Here is a 14,779-nt window from a genome sequence, read left to right on the forward strand (position 1 = left end):
CACAGCAGGTTGAAGGAGTGAGGGAGCCCATGACGCAGGTGGTCGCATCTGTAACTGCGCGGGGGGGGGGGGGGGCGGGGAGGGGAAGGGGACTGTGAGGGGCTGGGCCCCAGGCCCTGGCATCAAACGCCACGTTCACAAGCTCTACAGGGCAGTACAGAGAGGGGAGAGCACACCAGTCCTCACCCCACAGATGTATCCAGAGAACTCTCAGCACCCCACAGCAGACATGCCCGTAAGAGCCGAGAACCCAGGGGTTTGAAGAGACGCAGCAGAGGGCCGATGGTCACACAGCAAGGGAGACACAGAGCGGACAGTCCTGCCCAGGGCTGGCTGGGTGGAAGCGCTGGCTCCAACTCCAGTCAGACACCTTGGGATTTCCAAGAATACACACGAGCGTAAGCTTCTAAACAACAGGAAAATAACCAGTGGGAACTGAGGATAAGAGAGGGCAGAAGACAAATCTGGAAGAATGTCCATTGGCGTGTGTGCCTGGGGACGCAGGCAAAAGAGAGGCAACACATCAATGCCCACCCCCACCCCACTTTCCATGGCCTGGGAAACCAAGACATAGACCCCTCCGCTCAACAGATGCTGTAAATAATGAGAAAGACACGCCACCAGCCCCAGGCAGGTTGTACCAAACAGGTTCTCTGCAAAGAACTGATATCAGGCTGCCTTCCAAGTTCCCTCCCACAAAGAAGAAAACAACGGCAGTTACCTAAGAGGAGCAGACAGAATGCGCAGTGCAAGGACACGTCTGAGCTCTCAGAGGGAGCTGGCCTGCTAGGAGGCACCGAGCCTCTGAGTTCATCTATGGCGCTGACAGCAGAGCTAGAAGGTCAAATCCATAAAGGACTTGCCTTAGTCCACTCTACCAGACATATATACCATGTCTTCCCTCTTCCTCTAACAAAAAACTGAGTTGACGTGGCTTAGTGATGACCCAGCTGAGGGAGGAGTGGGATGGACTGAGATCCCTGCTGGCCCTGGCTCCCTTGGAGCTAGGATGAGGCCCAGGGTGGGCTGGGGCCAAGCAGGTGAAGGGAAAACTTGACAGGAGGCTTCTGGTCTGAGGAAAAAGAGAAGCAAGCAAAATATCTTGCATCCACCCGAACTCCACTCCAAACCATCCCAGTATCCTGAGCTAGACAGTTGTGTTGCATGCAGCCAGCTGCAGGGGAGAGGATGCGAGTGGGAGATGGAAGTGCATGGGCGCAGGAAAGGCTCCCCAGCCCCTCAACTGGCCCTGTGCCTGGCTGTGAAGTCAGATCCCCATCTTTAGTGGTCATTTCTTATTTTACTAAGCTGGTGTTGGTTCTCTTGTGTAGGGTGGATGTGATGGGAGTATAAACACAGCTACCACTCAGTACCTATGCGCCCTTGGTCCCAGATATCTCTGGAAACCCCATCTGCAGATGCAAACCCTGGGCAGAAAACCCAATAGTCAGTGCATGTGCCCTGGGCAAATCCTGCCTGCTTTGCATCTAGATCATTCCACACCCCAGGCCAGTTGACACCATGAAAGTGCGGCTGTACTACTCATAGAGGAGGGCAAGAAGATGCTCTGCACACACTCATTGCAGGTGTCAGTTCTTTCTCCTTTCTTCCTTACTCCCTTCCTCCTTCCCACCCTCTCTCCCTTTCTTCCTTCTTGCCAGTGCTGGGGCTTGAACTCAGAGCCTGGGTGCTGTCTCTTAGCTTTTCCACTCAAGGCTAGTGCTCTACCACGTGAGCCACATTTCCACTTCTTGCCTTTTGCTGGTTAATTGGAGATAAGAGTCTCACAGATTTTCCTGCCCAGACTGGCTTTGAACTGCAATCCTCAGATCTCAGCCTCCTGAGCAGCTGGGATGACAGGCAAGAGCCACAGTGCCCAGCAGGCATATTATCTTTGATTCACTGTTGGTGGGATCTAGGGATGCACTCCTCATCAGAGGACCAAACTTGCTAACAAGAAAAGCACAAGGAAGGATCCTATCATCACAGTTGATGATATGATGAGGTATAATGCTCCACGCTTCATTTCCCAAAACAAAGGCTTTCATTAAGTGAAAATCCATTACAAATCTCCAGGGGTGAGCTGGAATTAAACATCTCTACTCTGAAAAATGCTGCCTCTGACAGCGGACCCAGTGATTCTGCTTCTGGAAATTCATCTGAAGGAAACACACCAGTAAGTGGAAGGCATGCCTGCGAGACTCTGCTTACCTATTGACCTATTCTCAACAGCTGTTGTGGAGTCAGCCCAGAGCCCATCAACAGCTAAATGGAGAAGGAAAATGAGTATGAAGAATTACCAGTTGAGTATTACTCAGCCCCAAAGAAGCACAATGGACAGAATTGGAGCCTACAACGTTAAGCGAAAACAAACCGAACAAAAAAACAAGTGTAGGAGTTAGAAAGGGGAAATTGGACTTGATGGAGCACAGTGAATGTCACACCACACAACATTAATATGTGCAATTAATGCATGTCGATAAGAATGAAAATGTTAAAAAAAAAAAAAGAGTTGAACTGTAAGATACAGAAGTTAAAATTTTGTGACCTTAGAGAAGATATTTCTTCAAAACCCAGGGCTTGGCCCCTGCAAGGCCAGCGCTCTGCCCTAGCTGCAGCATGCCCCTGGTTTCTGAGATGGCCTCTCCATGTGGTAGAGGCTGGCCTCGAATTCACAAACCTCCTGCCTCTGTACCCCAAATGCTAGGATTACAGGACTACATCACACTTGTTGCCTTGTGGTCCTCAGCCTTTTGGGGTAGAGATGTCCTGCGATTCCTGGAAGGTGTGTTCAGGAGGACAGGGGTGGAGGCTGGGCCGGACCTTTGGCATTGCTGCTTACAACCATGTGGGACTCTAGAGCAGCTCACATCCACGTCTTTAAAACCCAGAACGGGGCTGGGAATATGGCCTAGTGGTAGAGGGCTTGCCTCGTATACATGAAGCCCTGGGTTCGATTCCTCAGCACCATATATATAGAAAAAAGCTAGAAGTGGCACCGTGGCTCAAGTGGTAGAGTGCTAGCCTTGAGCAAAAAGAAGCCAGAGACAATGCTCAGGCCCTAAGTTCAAGCCCCAGGACTGGCAACAACAACAAAAAAGACAGGATAGTCTCAGGCTGGAAATATGGCCTAGTGGTAAAGTACTCACCTTGTATACAAGAAGCTCTGGGTTCGATTTCTCAGCACCACATATATAGAAAAAGCCAGAAGGGGCGCTGTGGCTCAAGTGGTAGAGTGCTAGCCAGGGATAGTGCTCAGGCCCTGAGTCCAAGCCCCAGGACTGGCAAAAAACAAAACCAAACAAAAAAAGACCCAGAACGCACAGCGGCCCGGGGAGCTGAACAGACAGCAGATAGAAGCCAGGATTTCCTTGCAGAAGAAGGGAGAGGTTATTTTTACCCCCTGGTATTTTAACAGTGAGACTGATATTCTAAATCCAGATTTCATCACGCTTGAAGCTAACCTGTAGTAAAAGGCTTACCAACAAGACGAACTTCCTTGCTAATTAATGTAGGGGATAAAACCTACAAAACAATCAATACAGCCAAAGGCAGACAACAAAGAAAGTGGTGTAAACCCGGGTGGAGCACAGTGCGCATTCGGAGGTCACGGGCGCCATGGATTGGCCTCCGTGCTTCATGCCACTCCTCCCACAGACACAACCTGACACCATGGTTCTCACAGAGACTGGAGGTGGGGAGGCCTGACCAGGAGGGGCTGTCAACAGAGATGGTGGGCGAGGACCCAACGCCCGGCAGAAACAACAGGAAGGAAAAGCAGACTTACAGAGGAACATAACCACGGGTGTTAAGAGGGAAGGCGTGCTCCAGCCAGCACACAACCCAAGTCCTGTCCAGCTCCACCGAGTGTCCCATCCTCCCAGAGTTCCTGGCCCTGCTGCTCCCACCCCAGGGCAGGCCTCCAGCAGGTCTGGTCCTGACAACACAGATGTGGTCTGCACTTCCCCTCTGTGCCCAGCTCTTCTCCTGCAGGGTGGAACAGTGTGAGAGATGTAGCGGGGTAAGCAGATTCCTCACAGATACGAATGTCAAGAGCAGGTCCTTTGTGTACACAGTTAAAATATGCCAGTAAAATCATTTTAAAACTTAATGAAAGTAGCGGGTGTGGTGTGGCGGCCCCTGTCTGTAAGCTGAGCCACTAGGAGGCAGAGGTGGGGGGGATCACAGTTGAAGGTCGGCCAGGGCCTCCCTCAGAAGCAAGTGGGGCTTGGTGGACCCCACCTGTCACCCTGGCTGTGTGGGAGGATGGGGCAGGAGAAGACCAGAGACTCTGCACAAACTCTAAACCAGAAGCTGAAGGCACTGGGGGTGAGCGAGGCCTCCCCTCACTACTCAGCACCACAAAAAGTGAAATCTGAAATCAATAAATCCCACAACTCCAGTTCTAATGCACCCCACTAAGAATGGCATGTATATAAAATCACACCCGAAGTCTGCACTTTGAAGTGACACAGGGAGCCCCAACGTTCCAATTCATCCTTTTTACTGGCAACCAAATGCCCAGCTTGAAAAATCTGGGGTGGTGACCTCCGGAGGAGGGCTGTCATTCCCAGCTTCCCTGGCTGCCTCTGTGGCTAGGGCCTGTCGCAGGGCCAACTCCTGCTCCATGGAGGACGAGCCGCCTCCTCCCCCTCCACCCCTTCCCCCTGTGAACTCTGGGACACCTAGCCTCCAGAGCACAGAGGGCCAAGTTCCCAGGCCACCTCAGCGCCTCCTCTTCCGTGTCCGGGAGAAGGGCCTCCATCAGAACAGCCCGCCCACGGTCTACCAAGCCCCCAAGCACCCTGCTCCTCAGCCCCTAGGAGGTGACCCTGAGGTCCAGCACTGTCACAGGCTCCGTGCTGGCCCTGAGGATGGTTGGGTCTCGTGGAGCTCCGCCCACAGTTCTGCCCCATGGAACCCCGCCCACAGTTCTGCCCCACGGAGCCCCGCCCGCAGCCCATCCCACGGAGCCCCACCCACAGCCGTCCCACGGAGCCCCGCCCACAGTCCACCCACAGGGCCCCACCCACAGTCCATCCCGCGGAGCCCCGCCCACAGTTCCCGCCCACAGAGCCCCACATGTGGAGACCAGAGACGTGGACTTACGAGGTAACATGAGGCGGGTCCACCCTGAACCTCCCCAGGTAGCCGGCAGAAAGGAGGAGTTAACGAGAGGGCTCAAGCCGAGTCCTCCGTAGCGGCCTCCCAGGCCCTGACTGGACACAGGGAATGGCTACCATTAGACCACATAGCATCCGAAACCATTTACTTAATCAGAACCTAAATAAAATAATCATTTAACAGGAGACCTTGTTAATAGTCAAGAAGAAAACACGCAGACTCAGGAAGTGAGAATGAGAGCTGAAAATACCCGAACAGAAAACGAGGTGGGGGGAACAGGAAATACTCACTAAACAGAGGAGAATATTTTTTCCCCAAATCGCTAAAATAGACAGCCATCTGGTGTGTCCAATTAATGAAAAACGAGGAAACACAAAGTGATAATTAAGAGAAGCAATAACAGTGAGAAGCGAGTGCTATTGTTTGAATCGGGGACTGGGCCTTAGGCCTGGCACGCTCACTTAGCTTTCTCAAAGCTGGCACTCTACCACTTGAGCCACAGCTCCACTCCTCGCTTCCTGCTGGCAAAATGGGGGATAAGAGGCTCTTGGCGTTTATCTGCCTGAGCTGGTCTTCTAAACCCAGTCCACAGATCCCAGGCTCTTTCTTTAGTTTAGCTAGGGTTACAGGTGTGTGCCACCAGTGCCCAGCGAGTTAAGTAATTTTAAGGAATGAGTGCCGTTCTGTTCTTGAAGATAATGGAAATTTCCAAAACAGACTACAAAATAATTAAGTTCCAGCATTGATGAAAGCATTGTCTCAAGAAGGAAACCAAGACTGCCGGCACATGGAAGTGGTCTAGGAGGAAGTCTGCTGCAGGAAGTGAGTGCAAAGCACAGCACGTGTGACATAAAGTTCACACACGGATTGTATCACGCTGGGTGACTAAGGGTGACACTCACAGTGTCACTTGTAATTCATGAATATGCATGAAAAAATCAAAATGACAAATCAAATTTAGAAATTGCATTATAAATTCAAATTACCTCAAGAAAATGACCTGTCAGGACAACTAATATTAGTTCTAGGACTGTGGAAAAATTATTTATTATTAGGAAAGGTATTAAGTACTACATCATATCAATAAGCCAAAACAAAAAGAGCCACATGATCCTCTTATTATAGATAGATAAGATCTATCATATCTGTTCATGATTTTAAAAAGGCTACTGGAAAAGAGTCATTTCCTAACACCAATATATATATATATATATATTTTTTGGCCAGTCCTGGGCCTTGGACTCAGGGCCTGAGCACTGTCCCTGGCTTCTTCCCGCTCAAGGCTAGCACTCTGCCACTTGAGCCACAGCGCCGCTTCTGGCCGTTTTCTGTATATGTGGTGCTGGGGAATCGAACCTAGGGCCTCGTGTATCCGAGGCAGGCACTCTTGCCACTAGGCTATATCCCCAGCCCTAACACCAAATATTTAATAGATGTTGAGTGACAGGCAGGCTTCAGCCCACAAAGCAGGAGCTAAGGTATGTATTTCCAGGAGGAGGAAAGGAAACCACACGATTTATAGACAGCACTGCAAACAGAGCACCCAAGAGAAACAACTGAGAAAATCTATGACCTGGCTGGAGGCATGGCTCCAGAGACAGACGGTCTGCCTAGCAAGAAGTTCTGAGTGAAAACCCCCAAAGCAGCACAGATACTTACATACACATACACATGCACACAGAACCACTCTCTGCTCTCTGTGACACTGAAGTTAGTTCTCGCTGACACACAAGGTCTGGAAGCCATGGGACCCCTGGTCCCACGAGCACAGTTCTTTCTCCTCTTCCAGCCCGAGGTCACCTTTCAACTTAGGCCAGACAAAGGGCTGCAGAGGTAGCCGTGAATTGACTTTAAAAGGATTTCAAAAATTACTTCTAATGTCTTTCAGCTTGAACCATGAGTCGGGCATTCTTGTAATGCCTGAGCACCCAGCAGAGTGCCTGGAAATCTGGGGCACCGTCTGCTGCAGCCTGGAGAAGGGCCCCCTCGGGCTCCGTCTGCAGGCCAGGACCACCACAGCAGCCTCAACATGACAGCTCCAGCCACACTGCCTCTACAGCTGGAGGCTGTGATTAATTCTGATTTTATGCTGCTTCGTCCCACATCAACTTTAGGCCTGTCTGTAAACAATGGATGCCCGCTAGAAACTCAACTCTGCTCACACTTTATTTGCCATTGAGAATGACTGCTTTGCAATGTGATTTTGTTAGAGATTTTTGTCTACTTGATTGAATAATAATGCAACAAACCATACCACTTAGAGGAATTTCAAAAAATACAAAATATAAAGAAAAAACATCACACTGACTTTTACTCCTGTCAGTAATAACAGGGACTGTCAAGTTCTATTTCTTTCTCCCTATGAATATAAATGGTATGGGTTAGATGAATGTAAATGCACATAAAGGGAAGCATAATAAATGAATACAAATGAATATATAATAGATGTGGTACCACCACGTAATTATACCATAAATTCTATCTTGACTTTCTCACTGACTTTTATGGAAAACATTATTTTAAATAATGATACAACACCCCATTTTTTCTATATCTCGGACTGATTTTTACATGATAAATTCCTAGACATAGAACTGTTCTTAACTGCATGGTGCAAATGCATAGCATTTGTGGCTAAACATCACCTAGTAGTTTCAGGGAAGTCACACAATTTACATCTGTAGCAGCTCTGCACAAGGGTTCCTGGTCTCTCTCAACCTCAACAGCACTGAGAATAGCTAAGAAAATCTGTGGAAGGGCATAGGTTAGGTCAAGACAACAAACTGACTAGGCTGTGTCTAATTGGCTAGGTGACTGGCTAGGCTATAGCTGATTGGCTGGATCTCTAGCTAAACTATAACGGATTGGCTGGATTACTAGCTAGGCTGCAGTTGACTGGTAGGATAGTTGGCTAAGTATACCTAACTGGTAGAATGAATAGGTAGACTGTAGCCAAGTGGATGATTGCCTAGATCGTAGCTGATTGGCTAGATAACTGGCTAGGCTATAGCTGGTTGACTGGATGACTGGCTAGGCTGTTGTCAATGAAATTGTTTTGTAGGTCACACTTTCATTTCCTATTAATGGGAGTCACATGATAGGTACGAGTTGTCAGTTCCTGCTATGGTTCTGGAAGCGCCTAGATTCATGAATCAAGTTGATCTTTTGATTTCTTCACTCAAATAACTATTAAATTTAATTGATCAGAGAAATTGCTTTTTTAAAGCATAGTGAGTTATTTTCTTGTCTTATAGGATAAACTATTGTAAACTGTATAGACAATTATCCATTTATTTTTTCATTTAGCATCTCCTAGATTTATGCATCAAGTAACTCTTTTGATATGTGTATGGAAAGTATCTCTATCAGTGTTTAAGTGTACCTTAGCCCTTTTCTCTGTTGTCATATTCAGATATAGTTCTCAAATGTGAGTAAGCCTTTGTCCTCTGGGGGACTAAGGAGACCCAGGCTGCTGGAATTTCTGAATCAGTAGATCTGGGGTGGAGCCTGGGAATCTGCATCTAGCACTTCCCATTGGATCTCACTTTGAGAACTCAGGGCCTTGCATTTGATAGGCAGGCTCTCCAATGTGAGCCAAAACCCCAACTGTTCTGGCTTTTATTATTTTTTCCAAAAGCATGCCACATTTATGCCCTGATAGCCTGACAACTGTAATTCTCTTATGTATGCTTCCTGCATGGCTTGGGCGGCAGGCACACACCTCAGTCCCCAGTTACTGGTTGAATGGGGTCTTGTTCATGCTTTTGCCCAGGCTGGCTATGATCTGCAATCCTCCCATGTAGCTGGGATCACATGTGTGAGCCTGTGCTCTGCTGGACATCTCCCCCATCAGTATTTCACTTGTGCAATGTCTCCCTGTCAGTATTTCATGCTTGGTAAAATCACTTTGGGGGTCAGGAGGAGCTCACTGTGTGTCAAGTGGTCTCTAGGCCCCATTAGACAAGAACCATGGAGCACCAGTTTGGATCCACAACTTTGGCAGACTGGCACATTGACAAAATATTGAGAGAGAAGATGTCTGCTGACGCTAGATGTGATGTGTGGAGGATCTGCTCCTAGAGAACAAGTTACCTTAAAATAAAAACTAGACATAAAACATCAGCCTGGCACCAGTGGCTCACACCTGTAATCCAGCCTGCAGGAGGCACAGGTATGAGCATCACAGTCAAAGGACATCACAGGCAAGAAAGCATAAGGCCCTCACTGAAAAATAATTAATGCAAAGAAGAGCTGGGAGTGTGGTTCAAATGGTAAACACCTCCCTATGCGTCAGGGCCTTGAATTCAAACCCTGTATGACCAGGAAGTGTTGAGTGGTCCCCAGGATTAGCAGGATGGCATGTGACTCTTTTTTTTTTTCGTTATTGGCATGTGACTCTTATCCTGGCCAAGGCCATCCGCAGGCGTCTGACCATCTCCTGCGCACTGGCCCACTGTTGGAGGAAAGGTGGACAGCCACAGGGGAGTAGAACAGGTCTGAAGCTGGATGAGCAGGGAGGGATGAAGCAAGTCAATCTGGCAATCAAACCTGGATCTGGACCACAGCTGCGGACAAGTAAATGAGTGACTTGCACCCCATCCCTTTCAGAGGAGAGCTTAGGAGACGTGCCCGCTGGCCCTCACATCCGTGGGCCAGGCTGATCCTGTCACTGTCTGGCCGCTGTCTATGATCTGCAGACTTGCTGCAGGACATGAGGTCGAGGAGGAGGCCATGTGAATGGCAGCCTGGCGGGCCTGAGCAGCTCTTTCCTCTGCCACTGCAGCTTCCACTGGGCTGTGAGACTCCAGGTGGGGTGAGGACAGAGATGGCACCCCACTGTCTGAGGATCATGCTTCTCAGCAGGCCTGCTGCTTGGGGACAACACGGGGACAATGCGGTGACCTCGGCCTCTGCTGGCCTCTCCTGGGTCATTCTCTGGGGGGGGGGCAGCTGCTGTCTCAGAAGGACACTGAGCCAGCAATGCAGAGATGCCCCAGAGCTGGGACCCCAGGCCCCCTGGCCGGCCAGGAGAGCACAGCTGCCTGAAGCCCACCCTCTAGACCAGCCCACCCTCTGAGGACCACAGAGCCTGGAGCCTCCCTCACAGAGAGTGGGAGACAGCCCCTCCAGGAGGAAGCTGTTTGAAATTCCTGCCCGGGCCCCGAGGGCCCACGGGCTCCAGGCTCCAAGGCACTGGTCTTCTGTGATGTGATGCTCAGGTACACATTACAATTACACCGCCCAGGTGCTCCGGCCTGCCTGTCTCCATGGCGACCTGGCCGCATCCCAGGAGGGAGACCTCGCAGACGTCTCTCACCCAGAAGGCAGTTGTACCCAGCTGGGCATCCCAAGGCATAGCAGCAGCCTCCTCTCCCCCCCCACCCCCAATTCCCTCAGCCGCAGTGGGGACAGAATCAGACAGACATGCCTGTGCGACTGTGCACATGTGCATGAACTCCAGACCTGTCTGTCCCTCCATTCTTCCTCATTCCCCCAGCCCCCTCCATGACCTGGTCCTGCCTCTACCTTCACCTTCCAGCCCCAGCCTCCTGCCTAGGTCCCTGCCCTGCCTGACTGGCCTTAGGAAGACCGCCTTCCCGCTCTGGCAGTCAGCCTTCATCAGGCCCAGTTTAGAATTCAGGTCTGCAAAGTCTGCTCTGCCTCACCCTCCCCCCACCCACCGTGATCTCATTTCTGACCACAACAGCATGGTGGGAAGGCAAGAGCTGGCATCCCCCTCTGTTCTTCCCTATGTACATGGAGCCTGGGTACTCCATGCCAGATACCCCCAGGTCTTTGCACCCTGATTTATTTTTTTGTAATACAAGTTCTTACTCAATATTTACTGTCAACCTATGTGCCTTAGAGAAAAGATTCAGTCCACCACAGCCCTTAGCCAGGGCAGAGAAACATCTTCCTAGAAGACCAGAAACACACCATGAGGTTAAGGAGACCGCGCCGGGCCTGGCGTCCCAGATGCCCAGTCTGTAGCGCGTTTAACTCCACCACTTCCTGACAGTAGCAATAAGAGCTCATAATCCAGTCCCTCCATTCCACAGCTGAAACACACCAGCCACCTCATAACATGAGAGAGGGGATGCGAGGAAGGGCCATTATTCTAATCATTACAGTGCAGTTGTCAAGAATCTCCCAAGAGGCTGGACAGGACAGAAGAGGCGCTGCAGATAAAACCGAAACACAACCCAACACAGCTTCCATGTGCCCCCACCAGGGCCTCTGGGACCTGGGCTGAGCCAGACCCACCTCCTTGGTTCCCCAGGCCCTGGGCTCAGGGACTCAGAAGTGGGGATAGCATGGCCCCCACACAAACCTCCAGGTAGAAGGGGAGAGACTGGAGAGGTGGGCCACTCCCCAGGCCTCCCGCAGGCCTGCACTTGTCCTCAGCTCACAGGAGGCAGGGCGGGCCTGAGCTTGGATGTGGAGTTCAAGGGATGAGGTCGAGTCCAGTCCCAAGGGAGCCTGGAGAGGGATTCCGCCTTCACCCAGCCGTCCTGACACACATGACCGCAAAACGGCCTCATACAGGAAGTGCTCACTCACCTGCCAGAAGATGCTGTCGATTGTGTTGCCAAGGAAACCATCCCGGCCTTCTGAGGACACCAGCTTGGGCCCGAGGATCGTCATGAACTCATCGAAGTCCACCTGGCCATCACCTGGAGGGAGAGGAGGCGAGCGTGAGGGGAAAGCTAGTCCCAACCCACCCTGCTCTGTGCAGCGCAGCTCCGCGCTTTCCTCCCAGGCCTGGCCTCGGTAAGGGAAGGAGCCGGAACATCACTGGAAATGGCCAGCATTCATGTTCTTTGGCTAGACTGGAGACTGTGCTCAGCACTGCAGGCTTGCTTACTAGGCAGGTGCTTCACCACCTGAGCCAGGCCTCCAGCCCGCCTTGGTTTATGTAGCTTCTCAGATAGGGCCTCACTCCTGCTCATCCCTGGGTCTCCACACCTCACTCCTGCTCAGCCCTGCCCCCCATGCTTCACCCCCCCCACACACACACACACTCAGTCCTGCCCTCCTACGCACAACCTTGTCTCAGCCCGGGATCTCTATACCTCACCTCACCTACTATCGCCTCCCCACAGGGCTCCAGGCTCCCAGTCGCTTTTGCACCTTTGCTCACCCTCTTTGCGCTGGTACTGCGACTTGAACTTGGGGCCTTTCACTCTTGCTTAGCTTTTTTACCCACAGCTAGTGCTCTACCACATCTCTACTTCTGGCTTCTTGCTGGTTAGTGGGGAAGAGTTGAGTGGCCTTTTCTGCCTAGGCTGGTTTCAAACCACAACCCTCAAACCTCCTGAGTAGCTAGCTAGGTGTGAGCTACCAGCTCCCAGCCTGCCCTCCACCTTCGTATACAATACCCCAGTACCCATCCCCCACAACCATATGTGGGCCCCAGCCAGGGAGCATGGCACAGTGCCTGCAGGTGAGAGCTTGTCAGAAGGCAGGGATCAGGGGCATGAGGGGAGTTTTCTGAGTCTGAGCCAGAGTACCACACACAAAAACATTTTTTAAATGTTAAATGTACAGACACAGTATCGGCACATAATCACCTATTCTCAGTGTTCTTGGGCTGGCACGCCATGCCATACCTAATGCAGTGTGAATGCTATTTAAATCACATGCTTTGTTGCTCAGCAAGAGCACAGGTGAAAGCCTTATTCCCCGGCTTGTCTTTGCTCTGAGGAGGTAGGAGCAAGAGCAGGGCTTTGCCCTTCCTGGGCAGGCGCTGCACCACTTGAGCCACACCGCCCGCCTTCCTGCCTTTCATCTGAACTTGCTTGATTCTCAGGATGCAGAGCCCACAGAGGCTGAGGGCTGGTGACTGGCGTAGTCACAGCTTCCAGCTGCCTTTCCACAGGTAAGAAGACTGAAGCACAGAGGGCGTGTGTGGGCTGCAGAAACGCACAGAGACGCCACTGGAGTTCTGTCTGGAATGTTCTCCCCTGGCCCCAGTATTCCTGCATAGAGCGAGCACTGTGGCCGCCTGCTGCCTCCCTGCACTGGGGCCAATTAAATCTAAATTGCTCTTGCTGGTGTTGGATCTCAGGTCAGCCACAGAGATCTTATGCAATCATTTAAAAGGCAGTCATAGAAACCGGGTCTGGTGGTGCCCACTTGTGGTGCCAGCTACACAGAGGCAGAGATAAGATGATCATAGCCCAAGGTCAGCCTGGGAAAAGTTAGGGCGACCTACCTTAAGCAAAAGAAAACCAGAAGGCAGAGGGTGGGAGGCATGGCTCAAGTGGTATAGTGTGAGGCTCTCAATTCCATTCCCAGTGCTGCCTCCCCTACTCCCCGGGGAAAAATATAAAGAGTAATAAGAAGTAATAAGAAGTGCTTATGTAAGGCTGGCAAGGTGCCAGGCACCGCGCTTGGGGCCTCCAGGGCAGCACATTGCTGAACCCCACTCCAGCATCTCCATTTCCTCCTCCCACACCACCTTCACCAAAAAACAAGTTCAGGTCCCATAGAGAGCGCATGGCACAGCTGGGGCTCAGCTCAGAGTCCCAAGGGTACCCCCACAGTATGGGGCCCCTGCACCCCAGCTCCTGGCACACATCCTGCTCCCCTGACACACACCCCAGGCCCCTAACACAGCCCCACAGCCCTCCAACACCCCCCCCAGCCCCCAGCCCTCCCCCCCCACAACCCAGCTCCACGCCCCCTCCCCCCTCCTACCCACCCCGTGGCACACAACCCAGTCCCCAGTCCCCCATCACACACCTCAGACCCACCCTCCGCACACATCCCAGTCCCTGGCAGCTATTCATGTTTTCCTATCTGGGCAGGAGGAAGGTGTGTAATGGGAGGTCAGCTCGAGGAATAGCCAGCAGAGTGCAGGAGCTTTGGGGGGCTGCCCACATGCGCCCCACAACACCAGCTGGCCTTAGCCAGCATCCTCACATTCTCACAGATGGCTTTGTTCCCAAGAGAACTCACATAGCTCCTGCCACACACCTGAAATCCCTTCCACCAGAAAAGGAACGGGTCAGATAAACGTGGCCATAATGAATTCCTGAGTTCCCTAAGGACAAAGGCAGAAGTTTCCAGACTATTACCCAGCTTGGGATGTAGAAAGACTCTTAATTGCAAAAATTTCATTTTGCAAAATTGTTTTCTGAATCCTGAACGAGAAAATAGCTGCAGAGAGAATGGGATCCACTGCAAGCTGCATCCCGTCTCCATCCCCTGGCAACCACCACCACCACGGTCCACTTAGCAAGCAGCACGAGGCCACCTTCCTGGGACAGAGTCCTCCTGCCCATCCCCCATGTCCGCCTTCCCCTCGTGTCCACCCCCCCCATCCACCTGCCCTCCATGCCCACCACCCCCTGCTGCTGTGCTAGTGGAGATAATGAACTTGAACTAGGGCAGGAAGCTGCAGGAGGGCCCGGACCGTACAACACTCATTAAGACCAACCAGCTGAAATTTTCCCAAAGAAGTAAAATAATATTTTTAAAAAATCACTGCAGAATAAACCAAAATGTAGGGAGGCATGGCTCAGGGGAAAGAAAAGATTCTGCATGACTCTCTCTTGATCAGCTGGCTAAATCCTAGAGGCACACCTACCCAGGCCGGGTGGGCGTCTGGAGGGGCAGCTGAGAGACCCCGAAGGTGAGCTGAGCCGCCAGA

At 51.5% G+C, this 14,779-nt stretch overlaps 1 protein-coding gene across 3 annotated transcripts in view; it reads right to left on the reverse strand.

Annotated features, from left to right (window-relative positions):
• Window positions 1–14,779, reverse strand: part of Caln1 (calneuron 1) — a 165,670-nt gene that overhangs the window by 65,547 nt on the left and 85,344 nt on the right. For all 3 annotated transcript variants that reach the window (XR_007208331.1, XM_048329369.1, XM_048329356.1), the window contains exon 4: window positions 11,686–11,798. Coding sequence is in view for 2 of the 3 variants with exons in the window: in XM_048329369.1 (XP_048185326.1) it covers window positions 11,686–11,798 (113 nt within the window). In the remaining variant the exon portion in view is untranslated. The remainder of the gene's footprint in view (window positions 1–11,685; window positions 11,799–14,779) is intronic.

This window comes from Perognathus longimembris, chromosome 1 (assembly GCF_023159225.1).
Source record: "Perognathus longimembris pacificus isolate PPM17 chromosome 1, ASM2315922v1, whole genome shotgun sequence".
Classification (NCBI taxonomy): Eukaryota; Metazoa; Chordata; class Mammalia; order Rodentia; family Heteromyidae; genus Perognathus; species Perognathus longimembris.